Below are 26148 nucleotides of genomic sequence, written 5' to 3' on the forward strand. Positions count from 1 at the left end.
CCTTCTTTTTTTAAACAAAGTTTTTATTGATTGACATGAAAATCAGCCAGCATTATATGAGACATGACCCTGCACAATCCAATTAAGCCATTAGAGCACTGTAACCAACACAGAATATGCAGCACTGATCTCATAAGGAGCAAGGAGAATTTTTTTCAATACAGCAATTACTAAAGGAAGCATACCAGAAAATCAAACAAAACAGCAACTTCAGCCACTCAGCCACACATGAAGCAGCAGGAACAAATGCATTCAGCTCAAGGTTCATCTTCCAAAGAACAAACATGTCCCATCCAAAATTAGTCCATCGCGTCTTCTGACAGTTGGAGCATGATGACATCTCAAGCTCAAGAAAAGGAGTCAGATTCAGAAAACTTGCAGAGCAGCATACCCACCCCGCACAACACGCGCACACGCGCACACACGCACACACACAGTTCTTTCCAGCTGGTTTTTTCCAGAGAAAGCAAAGTCATTATTTATGGAACACGTTTCCAGCCGTGACCTCCAACTATGGAACAACTAAATACTCATGTCACCAATTCCGTATGTGCAAAAGGCTATTTGTACGACCAAGAACGCTTATGCAAAATTATGAGTGTGCAGTCTGTATGGGCATTCTGGGACTCAACTCACACACTGATTTTAAGCCACCTGAAAAATCTGGCCCAAACTGTATACAGAAGGTTAGGGAAAGAAAAAAGTCCAACTAGAAGGAACCAATTTGACTCTCCATGAGGATTGCAAACCCTCATGCCCTCTTCCATCATCCACACACAATTTAAATCCCTTGAGAGCTGCTTCTCTGTGTTCTTTCCCTTAGTTAACCTCCTAAGCCCAAATTCCTGTGCCCTGTTAACTCCACATCCCCAGATCAAACTTTCTACCCCAGTCACCCTTCTCTCCTACGGTCTCTTTCCTTCACCTTGTTGATGTGCCCTCCTGAGGGTTTTTTCCTGGCATCCTTGTCATGGGGTTGGTGTGAGTAAATGTGTGTGGTGTCACTCTTTGTGCTGGTTGATGCAGAAGATAAAGGGCTGATTATTACCTCCCATTGCAAAAAATGCACCTTAGCTGAAGTGGCACAAGCTTGTCCTTTTGGGACCCAAGGCTTCTAGTCCCAGCTCCCCGTGCGCGCGCGTGTGTGGTTTATGTAACCACCTATGCAGTGTGTGGTGCACAGATTCATTATAGCACTGCCTTCCTCTTGAGCTCAGTCGTCTCCACTTGGGTAAGGGTACAGCGGAAGGGGGGCTGCTCATGTGAAACCCTGACTGTATCTCTATATTACCATCTAGAATAATTTCTGTATTTAGCAGAGTCACTTCCTCCCTCCTTCTAGACTCTTCTTCAATACTGGAATCGCACCTGCAGCATAAGCATGAAAGGAAAATGGGGAAAAGAGCTGCATTCTACATTTCTCTGCACAAAGCAATGGCTGTGAGGAACAATGCCATGTCATGATGCCCTGCTGATCAGCATGGAGTCTGGTATAAATTCAGGGAAATCTCCCAGCTTTATGGATGGAAAAGTTGGTGACTATGTAACCAGCTGCCCCATGCTTATATAATGGCAGATGTAGGTCTTCTCTGTACCTTAGTGGCGGCACTATGCACTGCTGTGCTGGGGACCCGAGTACCAATTTTGGTTTTAGACTCAGACTTGCCAAGTCACTGGGGGCACTCCTGGGCAGAAGGTCAGCACACCCAGTCCGTGGTGGATCAGAAACGCAATCCACAAAACTTTGCAGTAGCTGTGTGTTTATACAAGCACTGAAATTTACACATCAGACCCCAGATAGCAGCTTCTTAGGGGCATGGTGAAAGCGCTAGCCTCACCTGGAGTGAAGTATGAAGGAGGGGAGAACTGTGACATCGAACGGTGACTGAATTCTTGATTAAGAAGCTGATGATCAATAAAAGTTACCTGCCAGGGCTCACTAGGTCAATGAGATGCTCGCTATCCTCTGACACTGGAGGCCACCCAGACCCTGCCTGTCTCACCATCCAAGGTCACCAGACCTTCCCCTTCCCACCTCTTCTCAGTACTGGCTACATCTGCATTTAGGCCTTGTATTTGCCGAGTGGGCCACTGTTCTCTCCTCCCAGAGTTCCCATCCTAAGGGAGCTGGGGGAAGGAGGAAGCGAAACGACTAAAAAAGGAACTTGGCTGGGGAAAGAGTAATGCAAGAGATTTACAGCCTGATTCTGGGCTTGAGATGCAAAGTCTGGAAAAAATGGAAAAGGCATCCATAATGTTCCCAAGACAGCTCCATTAATCTAAAGGTGCTTTCTGGCACTGGGACACACGGCCTTTAACACATTGAGCGGGAAGCCATCTCAGGAGCACTGACCACTAGACAGTCAGGCCACTTGATGAATGGCTCTTTTATATGAACAGTGATGTAACATGACAATGACCACACAGCAATTCCCACAACTGCCACCACATTATCCCTCCCCCTCCCCCAGATGACAGTGTAACTGTTAAGAGGTACTGTGTGCTCCATCTTAATAACAATTAACATCATCAGTGCTTTTCATCCTAAAGGATCATAAGGCGTTAGAGACAGCATATGCTTTAGAAAGGCATCGCTTCTAACAAGCCACCTGTTTAAGAACACATAGGAGGCAAGGCTACTCAAGATTTTAGGACAGCAGGTGATGAGGAGTACTTCCAATTAAAACTGCAGGGGGAAATCAGACAGGCAGCGTGTAATTACCTGAGTGTGATTTTAACCCTAACACCAGGCCTACTAATCTTCCTTTTCCAAGAAGTGTCAGATCATCTGTAATGACCACAAGGAGTGTTTTGTATTTCATCCAAAAGCCACTGCCTCAGGAGCACAGCACAGCACAAAGCATGCCCTGCCTAGATTCACGTTGGGTCAGTGCTCGGCTAACCAAGGGAAGAGCCCCGTCGACACTTCCTGCAGCACCTCAGGACTCTTGTCTAGTTTTAACTGGCCCAAGCAATGAGGCTTCTACCACTTCCCTGAGCAAACTATTCCAGCATGCTAACCAGGTAGCTGAACTAGTCCAACAGCCCAGGGGTTGGTGGGTTTTAGTCTTGTTCCTAGTGGACAAGTGTCCACATCACAAAAAATACCTTGGGTACAATTTTCCCGAATGCCTACGTCATTTAGGCACTTGTGAAAATGTCACTCCCTGACTAACTGCGCCCTCTTGTCTTCAGCCTCAAAACAGAGGCCAAAGACTAAATGGGCTACAGAGACTGAACTATCCCCAGCCTCAAGAGTTGGTCCCTCCAAGGCAAAACTGAGGCATACTTACATTGCAATTTCCTGTGCTATGCCAGATCTAGGGAGAGAGGAATTTGGTTTTTGGTACCCTTCAACCTCAGCAGATTTACTAAAACAATGTATACAAAATGGTGGAATTAGCGTATTATACATGTATCGATTCAAAGCAGTCCCTGCAATTTACAGTTGTTAGTTTCAATGTGTAGCTCAATCAGATGTTCACAGATCTAAACTAAATGTAAAACAATTGGTTTCCCAGCAACCTGCGCAACCTGAGCATCCATCAAAACCCAGGGAGGGCTGAGAAAAATCAACAAACAGAACAAGATGACTGAACAGTGCATTAGAATTTTCCCCAAATGCATCAAATTCTGGGGTATCCCAAATTTTCTGGGGTATCCCAAACAGAACAAGATGACTGAACAGTGCATTAGAATTTTCCCCAAATGCATCAAATTCTCACACCGCTGGGGTTTGCAATTGCCCTCAGCAGAGAAAGACTCAAGGCAGATCATTAATAGCACTTGACACTGAAGATCTCTTGTATTAAAAAGCTTCGCAATTACTTAAATCAAGACTATATTATTCATAAGGTCCACATCTATTATGAAAATATTATTTATGCTACTTTGGGGAAACGCAATAAATAAGGCAATAAGCTCTTCCTTCCTCCGGGCCAAGATGAAATCTGTAGCTTGGAGCACTCTGTTTTCATTAGTCAGCGAGTCTGATGTCCCAGGCTCCATGTTGCATTCCATCAGCCAAGAAATGAAGCCAAGCAAGGAAAGGCAGTAAGGAGACGTCTTCCATTTGTACAAGGCAAATAATGACCTGCCCGTTCCCCTCGTAAGCTCTGCAATGAGCCTCTCTGAAAGAATATGCCATATCTATGGGCCTGGCAACCATGTTTGTAAAATGGAGCTACTCTTGCACACCCGTCTCAGCCCAGCTCCTACCAAATTGGCAAGAAGGTAACTCCCAGCTGAGACCAATTAACATCACCGGTCTCCACTGGGAGTTACCTCCTTGCCAACTATGAAATAATTACAGGAGGCACAAAAACACACAGTGCCCTCTAGTGGGCTGAATGCAGGCCAAGGAGCCAGCAACTTCTGGGATCTTGTCTGAGCTGACTTGCCCTGGGGCGCCAAGCAAGTCAATTCCCTTTCTGCCTTTCCCCATCTGTAAAATGGAGACAAGGATCCCTTGCTGCCTGACAGGTGGCTGTGAGGGTTAACCAGTGTTTCTAGACATCTGTGAAGCGCTCAAGTATCTCTACTTGAGAAACCCAGGGCAGAATACACCCAAAGCTCCTGGATACCATAGAGGTATCCTTGAGGCTTCCTTGAGGAATCTTGCCCTCCTAGCTCATTGGAAGGCGTTCCCCTCCACCAAGCCTCTTTCTGGCTTGCTGGGCTCTGCCCAAGTGAACATGGGCTCGTGAATCTCATCCTAGATCAGCTACGATATCTACTAAGATATTTATTCCTAATGTGCCCATTACCACAGATTCTGGGCGCCTGTCCTGGTTTGCATAGACTCAGCACCCTAATCCTAAGACCCACAGGGACAGGGTGCTGAGCAGCACTGAGTAAGACGTTGTTGGAAACACCTGGAGCATGACCTCAGCCTAGCTACATTTGTTTTTTGATTTGTGAGGGCCTCAACTAGGCAAGGAGAAGAAGAGAAACTGCAGACTGCTTAACACGATGCGTGGAAATGGGGTGGAGATCCTTTCCTTGGGGCATCTCCCCCCGGCACTGGCAGCTTTCAAACCAGAGAGCAGACACCTCCCCCAGGGGGAAGGAAGGAAAACCCAGCTGAGCTGCCTCTCCTTTTAGGGAGTAGGGGTGCAAGGACTGCAACCAGCCAGCCAGGTTCTGACAGGGCCACCTCGACTGAGATTCATTCTCTGGCCTCACAGAGCTCGTCTCAGATATAGGTGGGTATGAAGCCCATCCTGCTTCTTCTGCCCACATGACAACTGCACCCCAGGCCCTCTCCACCCCATGCTCGATACTCCACAACAGTTACAGTGCCATGATGTAAAATGACTGATACTTTTAATACAGGAGCCAGTCATTTATTTATTAGCTGGTGATGGGCTCTTCAGGCTGGAAAGGACGCATTAAAAATCAACCGCATTCCCGGCCATTAAAAATTCATCCAATTCATAATGTAGGACGCCAGTAATTTCTTTATTAGTGTCGAGTGTAAGGTTCCCCCCCCCCCCCGCCTTGGTTTTACTTTACTTCTTTGCTTTCCCAAAGACTTTGCTCAGCCGAGGATTAGCTCAAATTAATCCTTCAAGTAGGAGGTGGAGGGATGAGAAAGGATAAGGTGAAGGAAGGAGGCAGGGACTTAACTAATTTTGTTTAAGTGTTGAAATTAGAAGGCAAATTCGCCATGTACACTTTCGAGGTTTAGCTGCCTTCTCTGCCTTATCACTGCCACATAGATCTGTTAGTTTAGAATATGAAGGAGGTGGGTTTTTTATTTTGTTTTTGAAAGAACCCGTTAGCCTAGCAAAGGGTGAATTAGGATGAACAGAAGAGGATAGGTGTCTGAAAATGGGATAAGGAAGGGCAAGACAGCTCTTGTTTATCATTTCCTATAGTATAAGAACAAGAAGGCACTCCAAATTTAAAAGTCAACACATTTAAAACCAATATTTTAATGTATCAATGACCTGGGGAACTATTGGTGCAAGATATTAAGGCAAATAACTTAGTAAGACTCGAAAGGATTAGACCTTTTGATGAAGAACAGCATGTGCAATTACATTAGTGGGCCTCCGGGTGCTACTGTAATGTAAATAATAAATAATTCACAATTTTCCAGAAGTAAAGCAACCAGAGCTAACAGACTTCATGGCACCAAGTGATCACCAGCTGGAATGAGGAAGAAATCCCTGCTGCATTCCCCCTCGATAAGAATACTATTGAATTCTGGCAGACTACACCTTCTTCAGCAGCACCCAACACTCGCCACTGATACAGGCAGCAGACTGGACTAGATGCAGCTAAATTTCTACCTGGCGGAACTGCCCAGCAGCAGGCGAGTGCCTGTGGCGTCTAGCACAGTGATGGCTGTGGCATCCTCCATAGCCAAGTTTTGTTACATGACACATGAGGCAGCCTTACTCTTTACAAAGAGGTGCCAGCCTGTCTACCTCGTTTAGCAATCTGACTGGCGGAGCATTCACAGGCCGGTCACATGTCCTTTCCTAACAGAGATGGCCCCTATGCAGATCCACCAAACACGAGTCCCCTTCAACAAAAGAAGTTCTTTGGAGTGAACATATTACAATGGGGGAGAGCATCTTTCTACCCTAGTCTCTGCCTGGGGGTTTCTGCACTGGAGCTGTGGATTCTGCTATGTTCTGAATATGCTGTTTTGAGAAGAAACCACTCTTGGAGTCTCTATCCAAAAGCAGCCTTGGAAATGGACACTGCTTGTGACTGCTGATGAACCATCACCATTACATCAGTTGTAGGGTACCAGGCCATGTTTCCATTGGGAGAGGTAGTGCTACTACAGATGCTCACACTATGTTGGGAGTAATATTTTTCTAACCTTCATCTGGACTCCTAATTAATAATTGCTGTCTTTATTAGGAAGTTTAATTCAACTGCACTGCCAGCAGAGAGAGCACCTCCTTCAAACCAAGTCAACTCAGCTCTGGAAGACTTCACCCAACCAAAGCTCTCCAGCAGGATGTGATGTTACAGGGTTTATATCTGCAAAACAAACTCTCATTGGTTGGATTATACCAAGGGGGCATGACACTGTTTCCTAGCAACTCCTGGGACCTGGCTACTAGCTTCTACAAAATAACCCTTTCTTGAGTACCATGACGTTCCACAGCCACATCAGAACATCCAGGTACCATTGTGGATCTGTAGGTACACAGGAGGCAGGTCAAGGGTTTTTCAGAATGCTCCAGTTTTATAAGTCAAACCAAATTCAGCAAAAAAAAAAAATACAATAAATAACTAGCTGATGGGTAAGGAGTTCAGCTCTCTCTCTCTATTCAGATACACAAGTTCTCTTTATACATACCCAAAGCATAATTCACACAATCAATGAGCCATTAGAAGATCATTCTAAAGCTTTCTTCATTACCACTGGCATCAGGGCGCCTGAGTTAGCAATATCCTCAGGACAAGCTGCTGTGTCACCATTATGCCAGGCGGAGAGGAGGAAGCTCTGGGCCAGGGCAGCAATGACTGATGAAGACAGTTATGTCTTTCTGTGACACAGATGCTCACAGCCCAGAGTGGAGCTGAGAGTGAGGCAACTTCAGCCGGACAGACATTACAAAATGCCAATATGTAGATCATAGAATCATAGAATATTAGAGTTGGAAGGGACCTCAGGAGGTCATCTAGTCCAACCCCCTGCTCAAAGCAGGACTAACCTCAGCTATATCATCCCAACCAGGGCTTTGTCAAGCCTCACCTTAAAAACCTCTAAGGATGGAGATTCTACCACCTCCCTAGGTAACCCATTCCAGTGCTTCACCACCCTCCTAGTAAAAAACTTTTCCCTAATGTCCAACTTAGACCTCCCGCCCTGCAACTTGAGACCGTTGCTCCTTGTTCGGTCATCTGATGTCATAGATGTCATAGATGAGGGGATGTTTGAACAGGCACCAATCCACGGTAAGATAATCCCTCTCCTCATTCCGTCACCTGCCCTATCCTTTCTCACGCCACCTCTCCCACAGTGCCTCCTGGTTCATGACCGCTCAGAACTGAAAATCAGGTCTCTGTTGTCAACTCATTAAAACCCTTCACCCACCAGAAATCGCAGACACAGCCATTTTTGATAGGTAGGGGCAATATGTGAAAGTGAAGCTGCCCAAACTGCCCATCAGCGTGTCTGCTGTCATTGCTGGGCTTACGTCAGGGGGGCTGGTAGAACTGGCAGCGCACTCAGCAGAAAGTAGAAAATTCACAGGTGCAAAGTTATTTATGAACAGAGGCGCTTGATAAGTGGGCGTGAATGTACGTGTGAGAGCGCATACATTGGTGAGTGAGTGAGTGAGTGCCTGTAGCTAACCCAGCTATGGTTTTATACCATGCTTGTCACCACAGCGTACGAGTGAGCATGCATATGTATGTGTGCACATGTATATGGATGCATGTGTGCATACGTGGGTGGGTATACAAATGAATATGCACAGAGGCAGGTGTGCAAATAAGGATGATGGGTATGTAATTGCATACATCGGTGGGAGAGACTATAGTTAAATGAGTGTTCACAGGTTGTAAATGAGTGTACAGGTAAGTGTGCATGTGCCTATGGGCAGCAAGTGAGCATATACATCCTTACTGCAGCCAAGTAGCTTTCAGGTTGAATCATTATCCTAGTGTGGAAGAGTTTGCTCCCATACCGCTGAAGCGGAAGGAGTCAAACTACCCTTGTCTCATAGAGGGACAGGGCTTCTGATGAACGAGAACAGCCTGGAGTGCTAGAGCCTCTCCAGCCCAATAGGAAACATGCTGAGGGCCTTTTCTTGCTTTGCTTCTTAAGTACCTGTCTGTTGGTACAGCTTTTGCTCCGTTCTAAAATCACCGGAGGCAAGCTGATCCTACCTGTCACCTCTGGACAGGCCAGGATTAAAGGGTCTCCGGAGTGACTCTAAGGCCAGAGGATGTGTGTTTACGGGAAGGCTTTGCTCATTGTGTGATGTCTGTATGTTGGTCTCGTCCCTTCATGAGCGACGTCTCCCTGCTGGCAGGTCAGTGTCAGCAGCACATAACTGAGTTATGGCTGATTTAATGGTTTGTTTTCTAACGGAATTGGATTCGCTGCACTCCGGAGTGTGGCCTCTGGATGCAGCATCACCCACTGCAGCTGTACTGTCAGCTCCAGCTCCTGGCATCGGCTGGCGTTGGGCTTTGCGGCCCAGTCTTTTGATCTGTACTGATTGCTACAAACATCTTCAACACACACAGGTTAAAGTACCAGTGGTAGGATCGAAGTCCCTCAGATCCCAGCCTCAGAGCTGCAGGAGGTGATTTGCTTGTATGCAAAAAGAGACAGCAGGTGTGTCGCATTAGGAGCAGGGCGGGATCATCCCTCCGGGCACTGCATCACTGGCTACCGCAATGCCTTCCAGCGCCTGCAGAGATTGGGCAGAGACAGCCAGGACAGGAATTTTATTCCTTAATTGTTTGGCTTCTCCTGAATGGACCCAGGCAGAAACAGCTGCAGTACTGGCCAGTGGTCTGGGTATATGTGGGCAGAACGCACCTGTCAGCCATTCCATGGCAGCAGGCTACTCCTTTGGTTCCTTTGGCCATGGCAAAGGCAGAAGACCAACTCCCAGTGGTGTTATTCCTGAGGGTCAAATTGCAACTCAGACTAGATCCTGAATGGGTCGGGACAGGTCAGCCTGCCACTCTCCACCTGAGCTTGGTTTGACTTCTCTGCTCAGGCATTTGCCGCCATTTTTCTCTCCCTTCCTCAGCTGGATGAATGGGATGGAGAACAAATGCTCGTAGACAAGGAATACTGCAGAGAAAGAGAAACCAGGTGAGAGCTGGCCATAGGTAGAGAGCTCAATTGGCAGGCCAGTGGCCAAAAGGACCTTTCCTTTCCCCTGTCATCTAGAGAATGGGGCAGAAGAGGTGGCATGAGGGGGGCAGTAGGCCCCAACGATTTTCTCATTCTTCCACTCTTCACTACTCAGTTCTGCTTCTGAGAGAGCGGTGTTTATCCCTGCTGGCTCCTTGCTCACATTTTCCTGGGGGAAGTTGCAGCATCTTCTCTGAAAATAGATGGTCATTGCCTGTGGGGTTTGAACGTTAAAATCTATTCACATTAGCCCTTGGCTTTCGGAACAGTTCCCAGCAGAGACGACTGCGCAGCCGGGGGGTTGCAAGGCTTGGGAGCAGGACTCTAGTTCAGGATCACAGAGCTTTTCCAGCTGCTAGAAGGTGAGTGTTGCAGTCAGGATTTTTGCATGGAGCCAAGCCAGAAAACCTCCTGTGCCCACCCCATCTCACCTAGACATAAATGTTGAAGAGATGGAAGAGACCTATTGGATCAAGCTTAAAGCCCTCCAAGCACCAGTCAATGCAAGATCGACCCCTTAAGTAAGTTCTCCAATGCCTTGTACAGTTCAGTTCTAAATAACTCTACAGACAGGGTTTCCACCACTTCCCCAGGGAGCCTATTTCATATGTGGTCCCCACCCCACCAGCAAACCTGACAATCGGGGCTGGGCAGCAGTCATCAGGAGCAGCTTGGATGAGAGCTCTTGTCCAGGGAAGCTCAGGAGGGTTTCTGACAGTGGAAAAACTGACTGGAGAGCAATGGGGAGGCAGACAGAGGAAGCGGTTGTTCGGGGTAGGGGGACAGGGCACACTGCTGCAGTCTGATCTAGAGATGACAAAGGCATCGATCATGACAGCTAAATCCACATCCAAGAGAAACGGTCACAGCCTCCTAGTCAGATCTAGATGGAAAAAGGTGCCTCGATCACTGCTACTCTTTTACCATTCAGAAGCAGCTCGGAATTGCCTAGCAAACTCAGTCTCACTCTGCTGCTGCTTCTCTCACTCCCCATAAACACGTCAATTTATGTGGATCACGTGTCAACCAATTCACTTTCATCTATGCCCCAATCTCGCCAAAACTCTGAGAAAGGTATCTGATTGCACTCCCTGGGTTGGACAAAATGGAGATACACAAGGTTTCATCAGCATACTCAGAAGGCATCAGCCCATATCTCCCCCCAAGTCCCTTAATGGCCTGACATACACACTGAACGTGAGGAATGACAGCATAGCATGCTGATGTACCCCACAAGAAAGAGCCACGGCCCAACTCTCCCCCTAGGAAACTTTGGGAGAAGTGAAAGGAGCTAGAGTCCCTGGGAAGGTGAGGGCTTTTCTGAAGGAGCACAGGGATGGGTCAGTGCTTGTGTGTGTGACGGTCAATAGGACTTCCAAGGGGTTGTGGGAGAGATTCAGCCTATTTGGAGGCTACATTTACTATAATTCAGTTACTCTTGGGCTGCTCATTAAGAGTTAAAGGGCCTCTATCATCGGCTCAAAGTTGGCTCCAAATGTACATTTTATGGAAATAACTTTTTCCAAACCCTGACTGCCCGCAGAAATGTTTCCTTTTATATTAGCAAGGAAAACAGTTGCTTTCAGATCAATAAACGGCAAACATTTGCAACCTAAAATGTGCATCTTGGAGAACCTGGGAGTAAAACTGATTACAAGCAAAAGGGAATGGACTTGGTCAGTTTCCTTTGTCCCAGCTGAAGAAAATAGAGCTGGTGAACAAAGACAGCAGCAGTGACAGGAAAACTGGATTTTTAAAAACCCTCTCCCATTTTGACTCTCTGGTGTTAGTAAAGACTCAGGGGAGGAAATCTGTTTGTTTAAAGAGTATGATTTTTGAATGGACCACAGATTCCCTTTCAAACTGCACTACAAATGCAAGATAAAGACAGAGCAATGTGTGGAAAGGCAGCTGATGGTGTCTTTATTGTGTGATTTGCCTTGGTTTTTCTGAAGTACTTCTTTTTAGCCGATTACCATGTATTTACAGATAGCATAATTATATCTAATTACTTAATTAGCATGAATACGTGTAATTGCTAACTTCGAATATGCAATTATGTCAGGGCAGCCTGTAATAAATGAGGTTGTAAAAAAACCCTTGTCAGTACTCTATAGAAGGACGTCTGCTCCACCCACATGGCGAACTCATCACAGTGCCGAGGCTGTACCAGTCCCGACAGAGAAAAATAAACCAAACAGTCATGCCCAATCAGCAGCAGCAACAAAAATCAAAGCAGGCTCTGAAGAACTCCAATGTCATTATTTTTACTGGGGCCACAACTGAATCTTCACCCCAGACTCAAACTGAACATTGCTGGAGTTTCAGAAAAGTTTGGATCCCTTCTTGGAAAGTATTTTTCGTTTTTGAGGCCTTTTCTTCCTAGTTCTGCTCTGGAACAGTCTCAGAAAAGACAGCGTTCCTCCAAAAAGACTGCTCCTGGGATACTGCTGTTCTGACAAAACAGGAAGCTTATTGCTATTATCAAAAGCAAGGTCAGCCTCCAAACCTTTTCATCCAAAACATCTCTGGAGCTTTTAGATCTAAGAAATTTCCAGCTTCTTCCATCACCCATCTGGAAATCCCAATCACAGTCAAGGGGGGCAAAAAGGATCCTTTTTAGTCTGGTGAGGACTGACAAATTGGAGCGACAGTGGAAAATCTCTATTGCTGTCAGCAAGCGCAGCTGTTCATGGTCAAAACGTAGACATTGGGTTCCTCCCACCAGCATCCGGGCACCGCATCAGTGTGAACGTCTCCTGGACAGACACTTGCCGTTTTTTCCAATCAGGGTGGTTAATTTTTGTAGAAATCTGCTGTTTCCTGCCCACAGGAACCGATTGCCATTTTCAGGAAACGCTGGAGGTTAGAAAGAGTCATGTTTTGCTTCAGCACAGCATCACTCATGGAATGGATCCTTCTGACCTGCTGCACGCTGAATTCTGATGAGTTCCTTTCCATTTGCTCTAGCCCAAAACAACTTAAATGCATTTTAGAAAAGAAGCAGCTGTTTCCAGATGATAGTGAAGGCACAGATTCATCCATGCCCATTGCTTTCCCTACAGCCTGAGATCTCAGTAAGCATTTATGCCCACTCGATCCCTGTTCAGTGTCCCAGAAAAAAGAGACTCTGTTGCCACCTCTTCCTCTGAAATCAACATGTCCCATCTTAAATCTGACACTCAGCTTAACTCCCTGCAGGGGAGTGAGAACTACTCAAGTTGAGCTTTTATTTATGAAAAAAAAATGCATCCTTCTAAGCCTTAGTGCTAACCAATGCATATGGAGTTGTGGCTGGAAGGAGCAGGGACTTCCAGGCCCCTTCCCCAAGCCCACATCTAGGAAGGGAAGAATGATTGTTCCCTTCTGTCTCTCTAATTCTGGGAGGAGCAGCAAGTAGGTGAACAAGAGAAAAGCCCTGGTCTGAGGAGCTGCCAGAAAATCAGGAGTGAGAGAGAGAACTCCAGCATGCTTCATCCTATTGAGAGGGGGGAGGAGGGAGGAAACAGCACATCCACAGAAGCAAACGTCTCTGTTGTCTCATAGACAGCAGTAATTAATGGGCCTGTAAGAGTAACCCCTGCAGGACAGGTTTGTGCAGAAGCAGCGAAAGGGGCCAAAGCTTAGCAGGCAGCAAGCCGCTTTCCATATTTCATCTGCAATTCCATTATGCAGAACTAAATCACTGGGAATAAACATCCATCATTCCCACATGATAAGTGATGTTTGTTAGTGCAGAGGGTGACAGAAATCTATATCACACCAATGTACTATTAATACTGCATTAAACACAGAGAGTTTTCTCTCCTCGTGGAGTTAGTAACAGGTGTCTGTGTGTCCTCAGCCCAAAAACCTGGTGTCACACACAGCCAACCAGGGAGGAGGGCTGAACTAAAAAAAGAGAAGCCACTTTCCAAAGTCTATAGATGTTGCATTAACAAACCTGTATGTGAATCTGGGCGCCACAGATTATGTAAGGTGAGTGCCTTTGCTAGTGAGGGGCTTCATAGACTAATATCCAGTTGGTGGCCTCAGCAAGATGGCTGTGATCAGAAGGGCAGGGATTACCTGCCATTGGTATGTCCAGGCACCCTACCAGCCCTTTTCTGGATGGACTCTGCTGGGTATCAATAGACTTCCCTATCTAAAGGGTTTCACCTCTCCTTCACAGAGGGAAGGGGAAGAGGGAGAAATATGTGTGCCCAAGTCCTTGACAGGAGGAAGCCTGATGTCCAGTGTGTAAAATGCTCGGGTAAAATGAAAACCAAAGAGAAGCTGCAGTGACGCTCCAAAACGGTGAACTATAACACTTCCCATGGCTCAAGCAACATTGCCACCGACGTCACAGGGGTTTGGCCTGGCTAAGGGCTGCAGGATCGGGCCCTAAAATATACTAACCTGACACCAGAAACACGGAGCCTTGTGGTCGATTCCAGGCAGGTAAGTAGAGGTGCATGTGCTTTCCCTGTAATCTGCTGTGCATGTATTTGTTTACAATGTTAAATTCTCCCCATGTGGCCCAGTTAAATGATCCAGATTCCAGCCCTCAGGGGTTCTGCTGTGTGTTGAACTTTTCAGATCTTAATCAAACTGAACCGGTGAAGTTTTCTGACCAAATTCTGCTGTGATCTACTTCTTGTGCAGCCCCACAATATTTAACAAAACTCAGAGTAAATTTAACCCTCTCAACCACCGCTCCTACAATGGCGCTTACATATCAAAATGCTTGGTGTACTATGAAATACCATAGATTACAGAGATGAGAGAGAGAAGGGAGAGAACCAAAGCCATCAGAGTTTGGAAAGTGTTTTCAGATGAGGCGCTCTAAGAAATATAAAACATTAATATGATACAGAAATACCACACCATTTTGGCTCCTTGTGCCTAATCAAAATACTCCACCTCCTCCCTGCACAAACAGACCAAAAGAAATACATCAAAATAAAAAACAAAGGGAAAGCCAGGCACAGTAACTGGATACACCCCATTGCTCTGGTGATTGAAGAGCAATAAGCAACAGCTCAAGATTGCAAGTCCAGCTCATGTTTTTATCAGCTCCCATGAGTGTAAGTGATAGGACCAAGCCTTGACACCTCAGCAGGAAGGGAAGGGGTGCTGTTCGGGCTTATCTGATTGCAAAAGAGGTGGCCATGGAGAACCAATTTCCTAATATTCAGTAGCGGGTGAATTTCTAACGGTTTGGAAGTTTGATTCCTACAAGCACCTCAAAGCTCAGCTGCTGACTCCAGTTTTTCCAGCCTTCCAAGTTGGCAAAAACAGATTGGAAGTCTGACAATAGGAGACTCTCCAGCAAGATCCTTGGTACTTCCTGCTTCTGTCCAGGCCAGGAAGATGGTGACAATAACTTTCCTTGGGACATTTTGTTACATCCAATCCTGGCTGGAACCAAGAAATGAAAAATTTTCCAAGCACCTGAACAATAACTGGGGTGGGAGGTAGTTGCAAGAGGTTTGTATCTGATCTACTGGCGGTGCACGGGCTCCACGTACCGCGGGACAGTGGCCCTGGAAGCAGTCGTGGTATGTGGTGACCAAGAGAGCATCTTTTTTAATAGCTCTTCAACTTTATTATCAGAGTTTATGAGGGCTCTCGCCAAGCTGGGATGGACAGTTTAGCACCTGGTGTGGAAGGTATTTGCTCCTTTAATGGATTTTGTTCACAATGCAGATTTCATGCTTTTCAGAGCCCCCACCCCGCCAAGTGTAAGAAACGGAGTGTCTGAATTTGTTGCTCTCCTGCTCCAAGTGTTTTCTGTGTGGCCTGTCCATAGGCACTGCTGTGTTTGCCCTTTGGACAGCAGGTTGTTCAAGGAGGCAACCCCGCTGCTATGAGGGCAAGGAACTGTTGGAGAAGGAACGAGAGATGCCTCCTTATCTCACAGAGGAAGCAGGTCTCTCTAACGCCTCGTGCTCTCAAGTTGCACTTGCTCATGCCTCTGGTAGAGTGGCTAAAGCAAACATCTGCAGGCACCAGTCTAGTCTGTTTCTGTCCCAAATGGGGGAGGTGATTAGCGGGTGGTGGAAGGAGGATGAAAAAGGAGTGGAGGGTGGAGGGTGGGAATTCTCCTTCTGAATCACTTACATGTATGTTGTGATTTTTGAGACCGGAGATTTACCTTGAGGTTCATTTTCATTTCTGGACCATACAAAACCCATTATCCTCCCCACATGCTCTTCTTCCTCTTTCTTTACCTCTTCCTCCTCATCCTTCTTTCCCCCACCCCTGCCCCCCTTCCTGTCCTCACATAAGCAGAAGGATCCAGCTGGATACGGCACTCACATGTGTCTGGCTTGTGGCAGTTGTGGCCTTGCCGGAAATACTGGGGGTTCTCGATGACGGGGATACGGGTCATGCCGATCACCACTGTGTCCGGGCCAGCATCCAGCGACGAGGGCGTGGTGATGCCATGGTTGATATGATGGAGGGGGCTGGCAGAATCCTCCTCCCCGCTGATCACTGCCACGGGACCTAGAGCCATCAGACACAGAAACGTCAGGCAAAACAACGAAGAGACAAGCGGCCCAGATCCCTGCGTGTTTCCTCTGTTCACTGTTACGTCCTGTTCACCTGGGTTAGTCACGTTGGCTGGACAAAGACTAATCTAACCTCCTGAACAGGGTTCATTATCCTGGGAATCTCCCTGCTCCGGAGTGGCCCGTCTTCCCGGGCAATGAACAGGGGCGGGGGAGAGCCCGTCCCATTCACCATGCCGGTGAGCTTGCCAGAGTGCCAATCCTGGAGACCCAAGTCCTCTCCCTCCAGAACTACAGCAGGGGCAGCCTCAGAACAGGCTTCATCCCTGCCCCGGCGGGCCCCCGTCTCTAGGCACGGCAGGACTATTCAGCCTCTGCGGTGCTCACAGACCACAGTGCTGGGCACAGCACGAGAGCCGAGACAGGTTGAACAGGTAGCAGAGAGCGCAGACAGGAGCAGCAGCATTCACAAACAGGGCTTCCTGGGTCTCAGGCTGCGCTCAGACGACGGCTCCCTCTCGCCACACTTGTATCACTCCCTTTTCCCCTGCCTGCATGTACACAACCCTCCATCGAAATGATGTACTTCGGACCCTGCGACCCACAGGAGTCAATCCGGAGCGAGTCGGGCAGTGATAGAAATCGACCCCCTTCACCCCCTTCCCCCCCCATTCCTAACTGTGTGCTGAGCCGCCCTCGCCAGCCACGCTCCCCCAAAGCCAGAGCATTCACAGACAGAGGGAGACGTCGCCAAGATAACCAGGCCGTGCTCTCTGACTGCAGTCAAGGGGAATCCCCCCACCCTTCTCCACCTGCCATTAGCTTGTTGGGCTGCTCTTGCACGAGAAGGGGCTGCAGGAGGATTTTCTTGCTGGCACTCTGCAGTGTTGGCTTCTCCCAGCTCCTCCTCTCTCTGCCTGCCACAAGCCCCCCAGGCCAGCACCAGGAGTGAGCCCTGAACACGGTGCAGAGCAAGGCAGCAGCCGGGCTGATCTGTAATAGACTCAAGCGAGTTCCTCCTCCTCCTCCTCCTCCTCCTCTTCCTCATCTCTAATTTGACTGTTACCATCTCCAGCACTTTTTAATTCCCAGTTCCCCACCTGCTGCTCACTAAGAGGGATGCTTTGTCAGTCTCGCCACTCCAGTCACACTGCAAGGCAGCAGGTGTGACAGAGAAGCCTGGAGTCTCTCTCCACGCTCTCCTTGTAAGCCAAGTGCTGACTCTTGTCAGGAACTGAGTGGCAGGTGACCCATTGCAGCAGCCTGCACAGTGGACACTTACACACAAACAGCTCCTCTCCTCTCCCAATGCATCCAGCTCCACAGTCACCTTAACACCTCTCCCCCCTCCTTCTCATACCAACACCCCAAAACACCTCCCCACCTATGTACACCTCCCTGCCCTCTCACAACCCCCCCCAAAAAAACACCACAGGTACACACCCCTCCAGCCACACACGCACCAGCACCGCAGACACACTCATCCAAACACCACCAAGCGAGCACACTCCAGCCTCCACTCAGACACCTTAATGCCCCAAACGCTGCTAACATACAGCCCGCTTCCTGCAAACACAGACCCCCCCCCTCACATCTCTGAACATGCCAGCATCCAAATCCCAGAGTACGGCGGTTCTAACCCCGCCCCAACACACACCCAGTCCCATGTGCAAAAGGATGCCCTGAAGAAAGGGACAGGTGACCTGATAGCCAGGTCCAGCTTCTCAGATCCAGGGATATTTTACAAGCCTCAGTCACGCTCTGGTTTTTACAGCCCCGGTTGTAAATTTCCCCATTAGCTTTCGTGAGGGAAAGTTCTCAAGGCCAGAAAACCCCTTGGAACTTCAGGGGCCAGGAGGGATCATTATGAATTGTTCTTTCCACAAACCCCATGATCACTGCCACTGCTCCCCTCCCCCCAATGATACCCCGGGTAAAGCCTAAAATTGCAAGCTCCAGTCATCTGCCTTGCATGAATGGGAAACTGTGCGGAGGTTGGGAATGAGAGGAATCCAATGCAAGCTCTTGCAAGGACACACTCCTCAGCACCCTAATCAAGCACACTGCAATTAATTCAGACACAGAGGGAAGAAAACCCCAGCCATCTGGTGATGCTTCTCTTCTATTTTCCAGAAGCTGCCAGGGACTAACAGCAGGTTAAGCCAAGATGAGCAGAGCCGCTGCATTCATGCTTCAAACCCATTCAAAGAAATCCACCTTCTACCTGTGCCGAGTAGAAAGTGTCTCTCTCTCCTGTCACTAATCTATTGCTAATTGCACAATTACTTTATTATGTAGCGCTAGTAACAAAGAGGAGCGACTTGAAGTCATTTTACTCTCTTGGAGCTTCTGAGGGGATCCAGAGAACATGCGCTTCATTCAGACATTCTGACTGCATTAATTTATTCTAAAGCCTGCTAATTTCTCAGACTTCAAGTATTGTTTGTTCTTCCAAGTGGGACATAATAAAGTTACTGTATAATTAGCAGATTCCTGGCAGCCGTGACAGGTGTTTTACTCATAAGAAAGAAAAGTCTCTCCTTTTATTGAGAGTCTCTTTTGGCAGGTTCTCGGCCTCCTTTCAGTTACTTTCAGGGCCCAGATTACTCTCAGCTTCTGTGATGTTACAGGAAAAACACAGCGGAATTCAGCTCCCTTTAAATCTGCCTGCGTTACAACAGACTAAACCTATTGTGTTACTCTAAACACAACAAGCAAAAAGCCATTTCAGTCTGAATTACTTATTTTAGATGAAGAGACCACCACCACCACCATCACACATCTCTGCCAAAGAAAGAACAAAAGCAAATTCTTTTTCATGGTGTGTCTCTCCTCTGTCACAATCTGCACTGAAGTGATCACAAAATGACATCTGTCTCTGCAGCCGGGAGGATGACATTCCTCCATTTAAGGGTGCAATACACAGAGCACATGTCAAACAAGATACAAACACCATATACTAGGATAGTGGACCAGATGTTTTGCAGAGGGTCAGTGAAGGTCCCACTTGCCTCTACAGCAGTGGCGGAGGCCACTGGGAACCTCACTCATCTCTCCAGGCAGCAGGATCTTTGGATCTGGGGGAGCAGATAGAAGTGCTGGGCAACTGATAGGAAAACCTGTCCACAGGACATTCCTAGCCTGCCTCCCAGAGTAGCAAAGCCCGGATAATGTCTCAAGGTGGGATTAGCACCAAACCTTTGGGACCTGTTCCAAACATAGCCATGTCTCTGAACCTTGAGAGCACTGCCTATCTTTAACGGTTCGTAACAACTCACTGATGCTATGCAATTCATTTGCCAAACTGGACAAAACAAAACATTAGCACATTCTTGACTCAGATGATAAGGGCTGGGAGAGCAGGAGAAAAGGAAAGGGACAGTAACCAGGCTTGCCCTCGGACCAGGCTGAGATCAGCTGATCCAGCAACAGACTTGTGATAGTGCATTAGCCAACGAAATGGCTGTGCACGAAGCTGATTGTATATGACAGCACACTTAGTCCAGGCAGCTTCACAGAATGAAGCGGCTGCCTGCAGAAGTGAGCCCGCCTTGTGACTCACTGGCTCATGCCTACCTAACCAGGCCAGCACTGAGGTCTGCAAGCTGGTGCTCCAGTCTCCCGGGTTAACGATGAGTTTCAAACTGAAACCAAGAAGGCAGAACGGAGAAGAGGGAGAGGAAAACCATAGGCATTAACAACGGATAAGACCCATTACAGTAGGTCACATCAAGCCTAGCCAACCACCCCATCAATATCGGTTTGTCAAGTTTAAAGTCTCAAGCAATGGGGCTTCCACCTCTGCCCTTCTGGACATAGTTTTACCTCACTGGTAGGAAGTATTCCCTGAGAGTCACTCTGCAGTTTCCCTCTCTTCATTCCGTCCCACTGCTCCCACTTCTAGCCCTTTTTAAATGTCTCCAAAAGCACCTCATGCTTCTTGATCTTTACACCCTTCAAAGACCTTCATGGATTTCACTCTCCGCTAATTCCCCATGGCAGGCTGTTATCAGTGCCAGATCTTCTTCTCTGTACTTAGCCACTTCCTCCACTTGCTTTTACTCTTCCATTAACTGGCATTTCAGTCTGGCCAGTGGGCTGAAAAAAACCACAGCCCCTAGCTGACAGCTATGCCAGCAAAACCCCCAGGGCAGACGCAGCTAGGCCAAAAGAAGCACGTCATTCCGGGAGGTGGGTTAACGAGGCTGACAAATACTTCTGGCGTACGCATACGATGCGTCCACACTAGGAGGCTTTGAGGGTATAGCTATGCTGGCAAAGCATCTGTAGGCTGGACAAGGCCTCAATCTAAACAGATAGCAGTTCTTTGGTTGGAATCGCTAAAGGGCCTGGTGTTTACAAAGGCGCTGGTAGGGATCTCTATGCACCAGTTAAGGGTCTTCCGGTCCCAAAGCATTTACGTGATGTGGTGGTAGGAGAAACATCAGGGTAAAGTGAGCAGGAAGGGTGGTTAAAAGTCATTAGGATTACACCTGGGTTACACTTAAAAGGTTTGCAATTATGTCTATATTGGCACTGCTATATCAGCAAAACCCTCTTAATGTCACTGCAGTTATATCAGCAAAAAAGTGCTTTTGCCAGGATAGCTCATTCCAGTTTAATGAGTGAAATAAGCTATATTGGCAAAACCACTTTTTTTGCCAGTATAAGTGCTCCTACACTAGGGCGTTTGCCAGCATAGCTATGTTGTAAAGAAATATCACACTCTTATCTGACATCGCTCTGCTGGCAAACCATTTTAAGGGTAGACCTGGCCTTAGAGAACACTACAGAGGCCTCCCAAGTAGGATGAGTTTGAAAAACATTACTACAAATCTACAAACACTACTACGAATCTAGGGCTTAGTTTCCAGAAATGCCGAGCTGCCACAACTTCAAACTGTAGTTAATGGGTGCTGTGGGTTCTCCACCTGTCTGTCAGATCAGGCCCTCAGAATCCATAAGAGAAGACAGCACACACTAGAACTACATGAAAGACGGGCCTACTGTACCACGGTTCTGGGTGGTTCAGATTATACAGGACCTTTCGCTTCTAGGTCACGTGTTCCCAGCCACTTCCATCATGGTGGCATTGAGCTTTGCTCATTCCTTCTAATAACTCTGAGTCCAAACTAATCCAGGCCAGGATTTGAACTGTGATCTTTAATGTTTTTTAAAGACAGAACACACAAAGAAACAGATTTCCCCCAAATGACACTAGGGGACCTGGAGCAGTCCATGGTGTGGGGAGGAGGTTGCAACATTTTGTCCCAGAAATGGCCCTGATTCAGAATGGACAAAGTGATCCCAATGGGCTAACAGTTTGTCTGACCAGTTAATAACGTGTACAGTGCTTAGGGATCCATCCTGATGAAAGACGCAATGGAAAAATCAAGAATATTGTCATGATCATCATCCATACAGTATACAAGACACACTGCCTGTCTTACACTGAAATAAAACTACCAAGAGACCTTGGTTTATCTAATCTCAGCAAAATTCTCCCAGTTCCAACAGACACTGCACACTTGTGGAAGTTACCGGTCCCCAAAACCTTCATCACCATCCCCAAACACTTCCAACTATTGCTCATCACTGAAAAATCAAGAACTGCGAGGGATGGATCCACATGACGGTTACAGCCACATGGATAATATATTGTAGAGTCTGCCCGAGCACACATCCACCTCTGGCTGAGAATGAACATGCAACGCTTCCCCTTCTCAGGCCTACGGGGCTCCAGTGAGAGGGAGCCCACCCATTGTGATCACAGGCAGTTGCCCTCACCTTTTGGAGGCACTTCTGACCCCTGGCAGGGACAGAGCTGGAGAACAAGATACTTAGCTATTGGCTAGCATCCAGCTACTTCCTCCCCAATAAACGCAGGAACAAGACATTATCATACAAAGTTCACAAATTAATGTTTTGTTCCCTCCAAGCCTGCCCCCATTCACTTATTGTTTAATTATTTATATTTATTATTTTATATTTCTCCGAAATCTCCAGCTCTCTGCTCCTCTCTTAGATCTCTGCCTACCCCCTACACCGCCCTGTGCCAGCCAATGGTGGCATCTGTTGTATTTTCTTTCTGTCCCATTGCCTCTCATCTCCACTACTGGGGAGCATAGATCACTGTAACTTGCGATCCAGGTGTCTCCCGCACAGAGTTAATCGTATCGCCCCTTTGACACAAACTGAGGCTGACATGGCATCAGAGAGTCGCAGTGCAGACATACTGGACAGCCCTGGAGACATCACTGGTTCCAACTAGTTATTGATATCCTTTCATATCTTACCTTCGGCTTTGATTTGCTCTGCCACTCATGAATCATGATACATATACAGTCATCGATATCTCATAGAAATAAACTATGTATCAATAATGTAACTCCTTTAAAAACTCTCTCAGGGGTATCCTGTACATACTGTAACTACTAACCAGGTACAGACTTACAGCTTACAATGTATGATACTGATGAAGGACAAATCCAGAGGTCTTTACTTGGGCAAACTCCTATTGGCTTCAGCACGAGATTTTCTGAGTAAGGACTAAGAAAAACTGAATAAAAATGACCTTTAGGATTTAAGGGTCTACGTATCTATGCAAATCCATCTGCCTGTACAAGATAGATGGACAGGTGGATGCACATATGGACAAAATTTTGTACCATCAAATGCAAGATAATGGTCCTGGGTAACCCATGGTAATTCCTGATATAGCCACATGAGATCTTGGAACAGGACTGAAGTGAACCTGAATCTCCAGTGAACTCAAACTATATAGTGATGCAGCAGGCATCGGTCTGTGGACAAACAGGTCTGTACTGTGGACATTAACTACTGTATAACATTGCCACTAGTTAATTTTTTTGAGGATTTTTTATCTTCTGTGTTCTCTGGGATTTTATCATTCTGAAATCTCAGAGACCAAAGAAGGGATTAAGGGCAGAGGTTGGATCTGGTATGCGGCTAAAGTCAGGTTAACAGTCAAAGTCATCTACACCTGCTGCAATACAGCAACTATAGTTGCCTGGGGCCCATCAATGACTCCAGCAGGCAATTCAACTTCACACTTCTTTTTTTAGGCTCTGTTACTTGTTCGTCGCAACTGAAAGTACCTGTCTTCCTCCAAGAAAGACTGGTGTAGAGTCTTGTCAATGATGCCCCTACATCAGCCATGAGAGCCACTGCAGAGAAAGGTGCAGCTCCCCTTTCTGTCTCTGTCTCTCTTTCCCCTCACACCACCACGAGCTAGGCCCACTTGCATGCCCATCTACATCATTTCTCTCTTTTCTTCTGCTACCTCCCTCCTGCCCTATACTCCTTCCAGTTCTTTCCCAGCATTACGCCAGTTTTTCTATTTCTCCCCTTTCTGGATCTGATGCTAATCTGATTCTGCTCCTGAAATCCTCCCTCTTTTCATCTGCCAAGCACATTTTCTCCCATTTTTCTAGTCCTCCTGAAACTCACTGTCTCTGGGGCCTTTCTACCATCTTCTCTTCAACATGGTCTCCTGTGGCTGAATTGGTCTGGTTCCAGTCTGTCTGAAGCTTTGTGAAGCAGGATACACCTCTCACTCAAGGTGTGTAAAGCACCTAGTAAATGTAGAGGGTTATATAGGCAATTTGTTATGAAAAAATAAAATAAAAGTATCTAGGAGAACTCCTGGACACTGGTCACATCCTAATGGTCAATTATTTAACAAGGCAAGGTACTATATTTTATGATAAGATGGAGGGAGTAGGCATTATAGAATACTTTATAAATAGCTAGAAATTAGAGAAGAGAAGATAATGGTCACTCCAGGCACATCCGTAACATAACGAATTCTCCAAAGCAGACATGTGCATAGAAGCAAACACACCATCATGCTAATACAGTAATCTCCACTGGGCATCTAAAAGGCAGGTCAGGCAGGTTGTAAATGATGATGATCAGTGTTCTCCCAAGCCATGGCATTCTTTACTGCAGCAGAACAGTACTCAAAGAGGAGTCAAATTCTTTCCTATCTCTGAAAAAATCAAAGAAAGACAAAGTACTACCTTCCAGTCTGATCCTTCTTACTTCTCCTCCTAGTGAACATAAGGGATTTTCAAAGCCACCTGAAGGATATGGATGCACATTTCTCATTCATTGCAATGGGAACTGGACACCCAGATCCTTTAGATGACTTTGGAAATCTCAGCCTATAAGCAACACAATTCCCTACCACAGTCCTAGAAAAGCCTTGTCCCAGCTGCACTACAAACCCCAAAGCCGATGTCCCTAAGCTGGCCAGATGGCTGAGGAATAGTGGATTCAGAACAGGCCAAGCACACTGCCAACAACAGGAACTGCCTTTTGGAAAGTGATTTTTGATCGATACAGAGAAGTGATTGAGATCATGACAAGAACTAATTGTGCCATCGAAATGCCACTGTATAATATAAAGAACCACCCAATGAAGCCATTTAATTAAGAACTGTATATGATCCATAACTAAAAACCCCCTTCCCTCCTCAGTAAACTGGGCCAAAAAGCAAGTGCTGAAGAAATCCTCATTAAAAAAAAAAAAACCTAATCCACCTTTTAAAATCCCTCTGGCCTTCTGGCCTGATCTCAAACCTCAAATGGTGCTTCCGTGCTTCAGTGATCTTAATTTTAAATTCTATACATCAAAGGGTCATATCATTACTTGGCAGGTGGATGGCTCTCAAACAGAATCTTCCAGCCCGGCTTCAAACCAAGAGACATATATTTATTTATAAACAAGCAGACACGAAAAGAGCTCCAACCTTTAGATTTAAAAAAAAACAAAAACAAAACCCACCAAGGTGTTTAAAAAATCCCAACCTTTAGCTGGAACTGAAATCAAACACTGACTCATCCCTCAGGGGTGAGCTCTGCACCAGCAGGGATGGCAACTGAAACTCATAAAACAGAATAAGTGAAAGCACAACAAACACAATTAAAACTCTGGCCATGCTCAGAGATGGACTGTATTTACTGTCTCATAAAGAGCCTTGTTCTGTCAGGCAAACAAAAGGAAATCAATTTCTTAATTTTTATTGGCAGATGAAGGGACGGGGATAGGTTAGCACTCGCTGCTTTCAAGGCAGGGACCTGACTGCAGGCTGGCTCTCCCTTGTCCCCTTTTCCCTGCTGCAAAGGGCATTATTCTACCCTTTTTGTCCCAGAAGATCCTGTTGCTGCTACTTCTGTCTTGCTTTGACATCCGTCGTGGTAGACTGCTGGAGCATTTATCCTGTAGGATGTGCTTCTCTGTACAGTGGCACTACCAAGAGGCAAAAGGGGCTGAATACCTCCCTCCAATCCATGCAAAATGACGTGGTAAAGTTCAGCTTCCTTTCATTCTGCTGACTACAATCTCCCGCCCTTGGCTTGCCCTCATCATCTGCGCCACGTTCAAACATGGCTTCCCTCACTCCCAAACTTCCCCACGACGCCATTCCACTCTCTAGCTCTCTGCTGTCTTCACTCTGCATCCTCTCCCTCCTTTGGCCACTCCCTACTTCGCGCCTTTTTCTAGGCTGACCCTACCATAGAAACAGCTTTCCAGTCAATATCGGCCAAGTGCCTTCCCTCGCCTTCTTCACAAAATTCACAGCAATTGGTCCACAAGCATTAGAACCGCATCAACCCGTAGCTAATCTGATCGTGGTCACATGAAGGTTTGAAACCAGATTAACCCCTTTCTAGAGAGCCATCTTTAAATCACGGTTCTCATTAAACGGTACCATCCACTGGCAGGCCAGAGATAGAACCAAGGGTGCATGGGGGGACAGAGCCAGAAGCACATGGACCAGC

At 46.9% G+C, this 26148-nt stretch overlaps 1 protein-coding gene across 4 annotated transcripts in view; it reads right to left on the reverse strand.

Moving 5' to 3' along the window:
- NTRK3 (neurotrophic receptor tyrosine kinase 3) overlaps positions 1 to 26148 on the reverse strand; it is a 297966-nt gene that overhangs the window by 100834 nt on the left and 170984 nt on the right. For all 4 annotated transcript variants that reach the window (XM_067555657.1, XM_067555661.1, XM_067555659.1 and 1 more), the window contains exon 12: positions 16148 to 16336. In XM_067555657.1, the coding sequence (XP_067411758.1) occupies positions 16148 to 16336 (189 nt within the window). The remainder of the gene's footprint in view (positions 1 to 16147; positions 16337 to 26148) is intronic.

This window comes from Emydura macquarii, unplaced genomic scaffold (genome assembly GCF_026122565.2).
Source record: "Emydura macquarii macquarii isolate MOO-44397 ecotype Brisbane River unplaced genomic scaffold, CSIRO-AGI_Emac_v2 contig_1644, whole genome shotgun sequence".
Taxonomy (NCBI): Eukaryota; Metazoa; Chordata; order Testudines; family Chelidae; genus Emydura; species Emydura macquarii.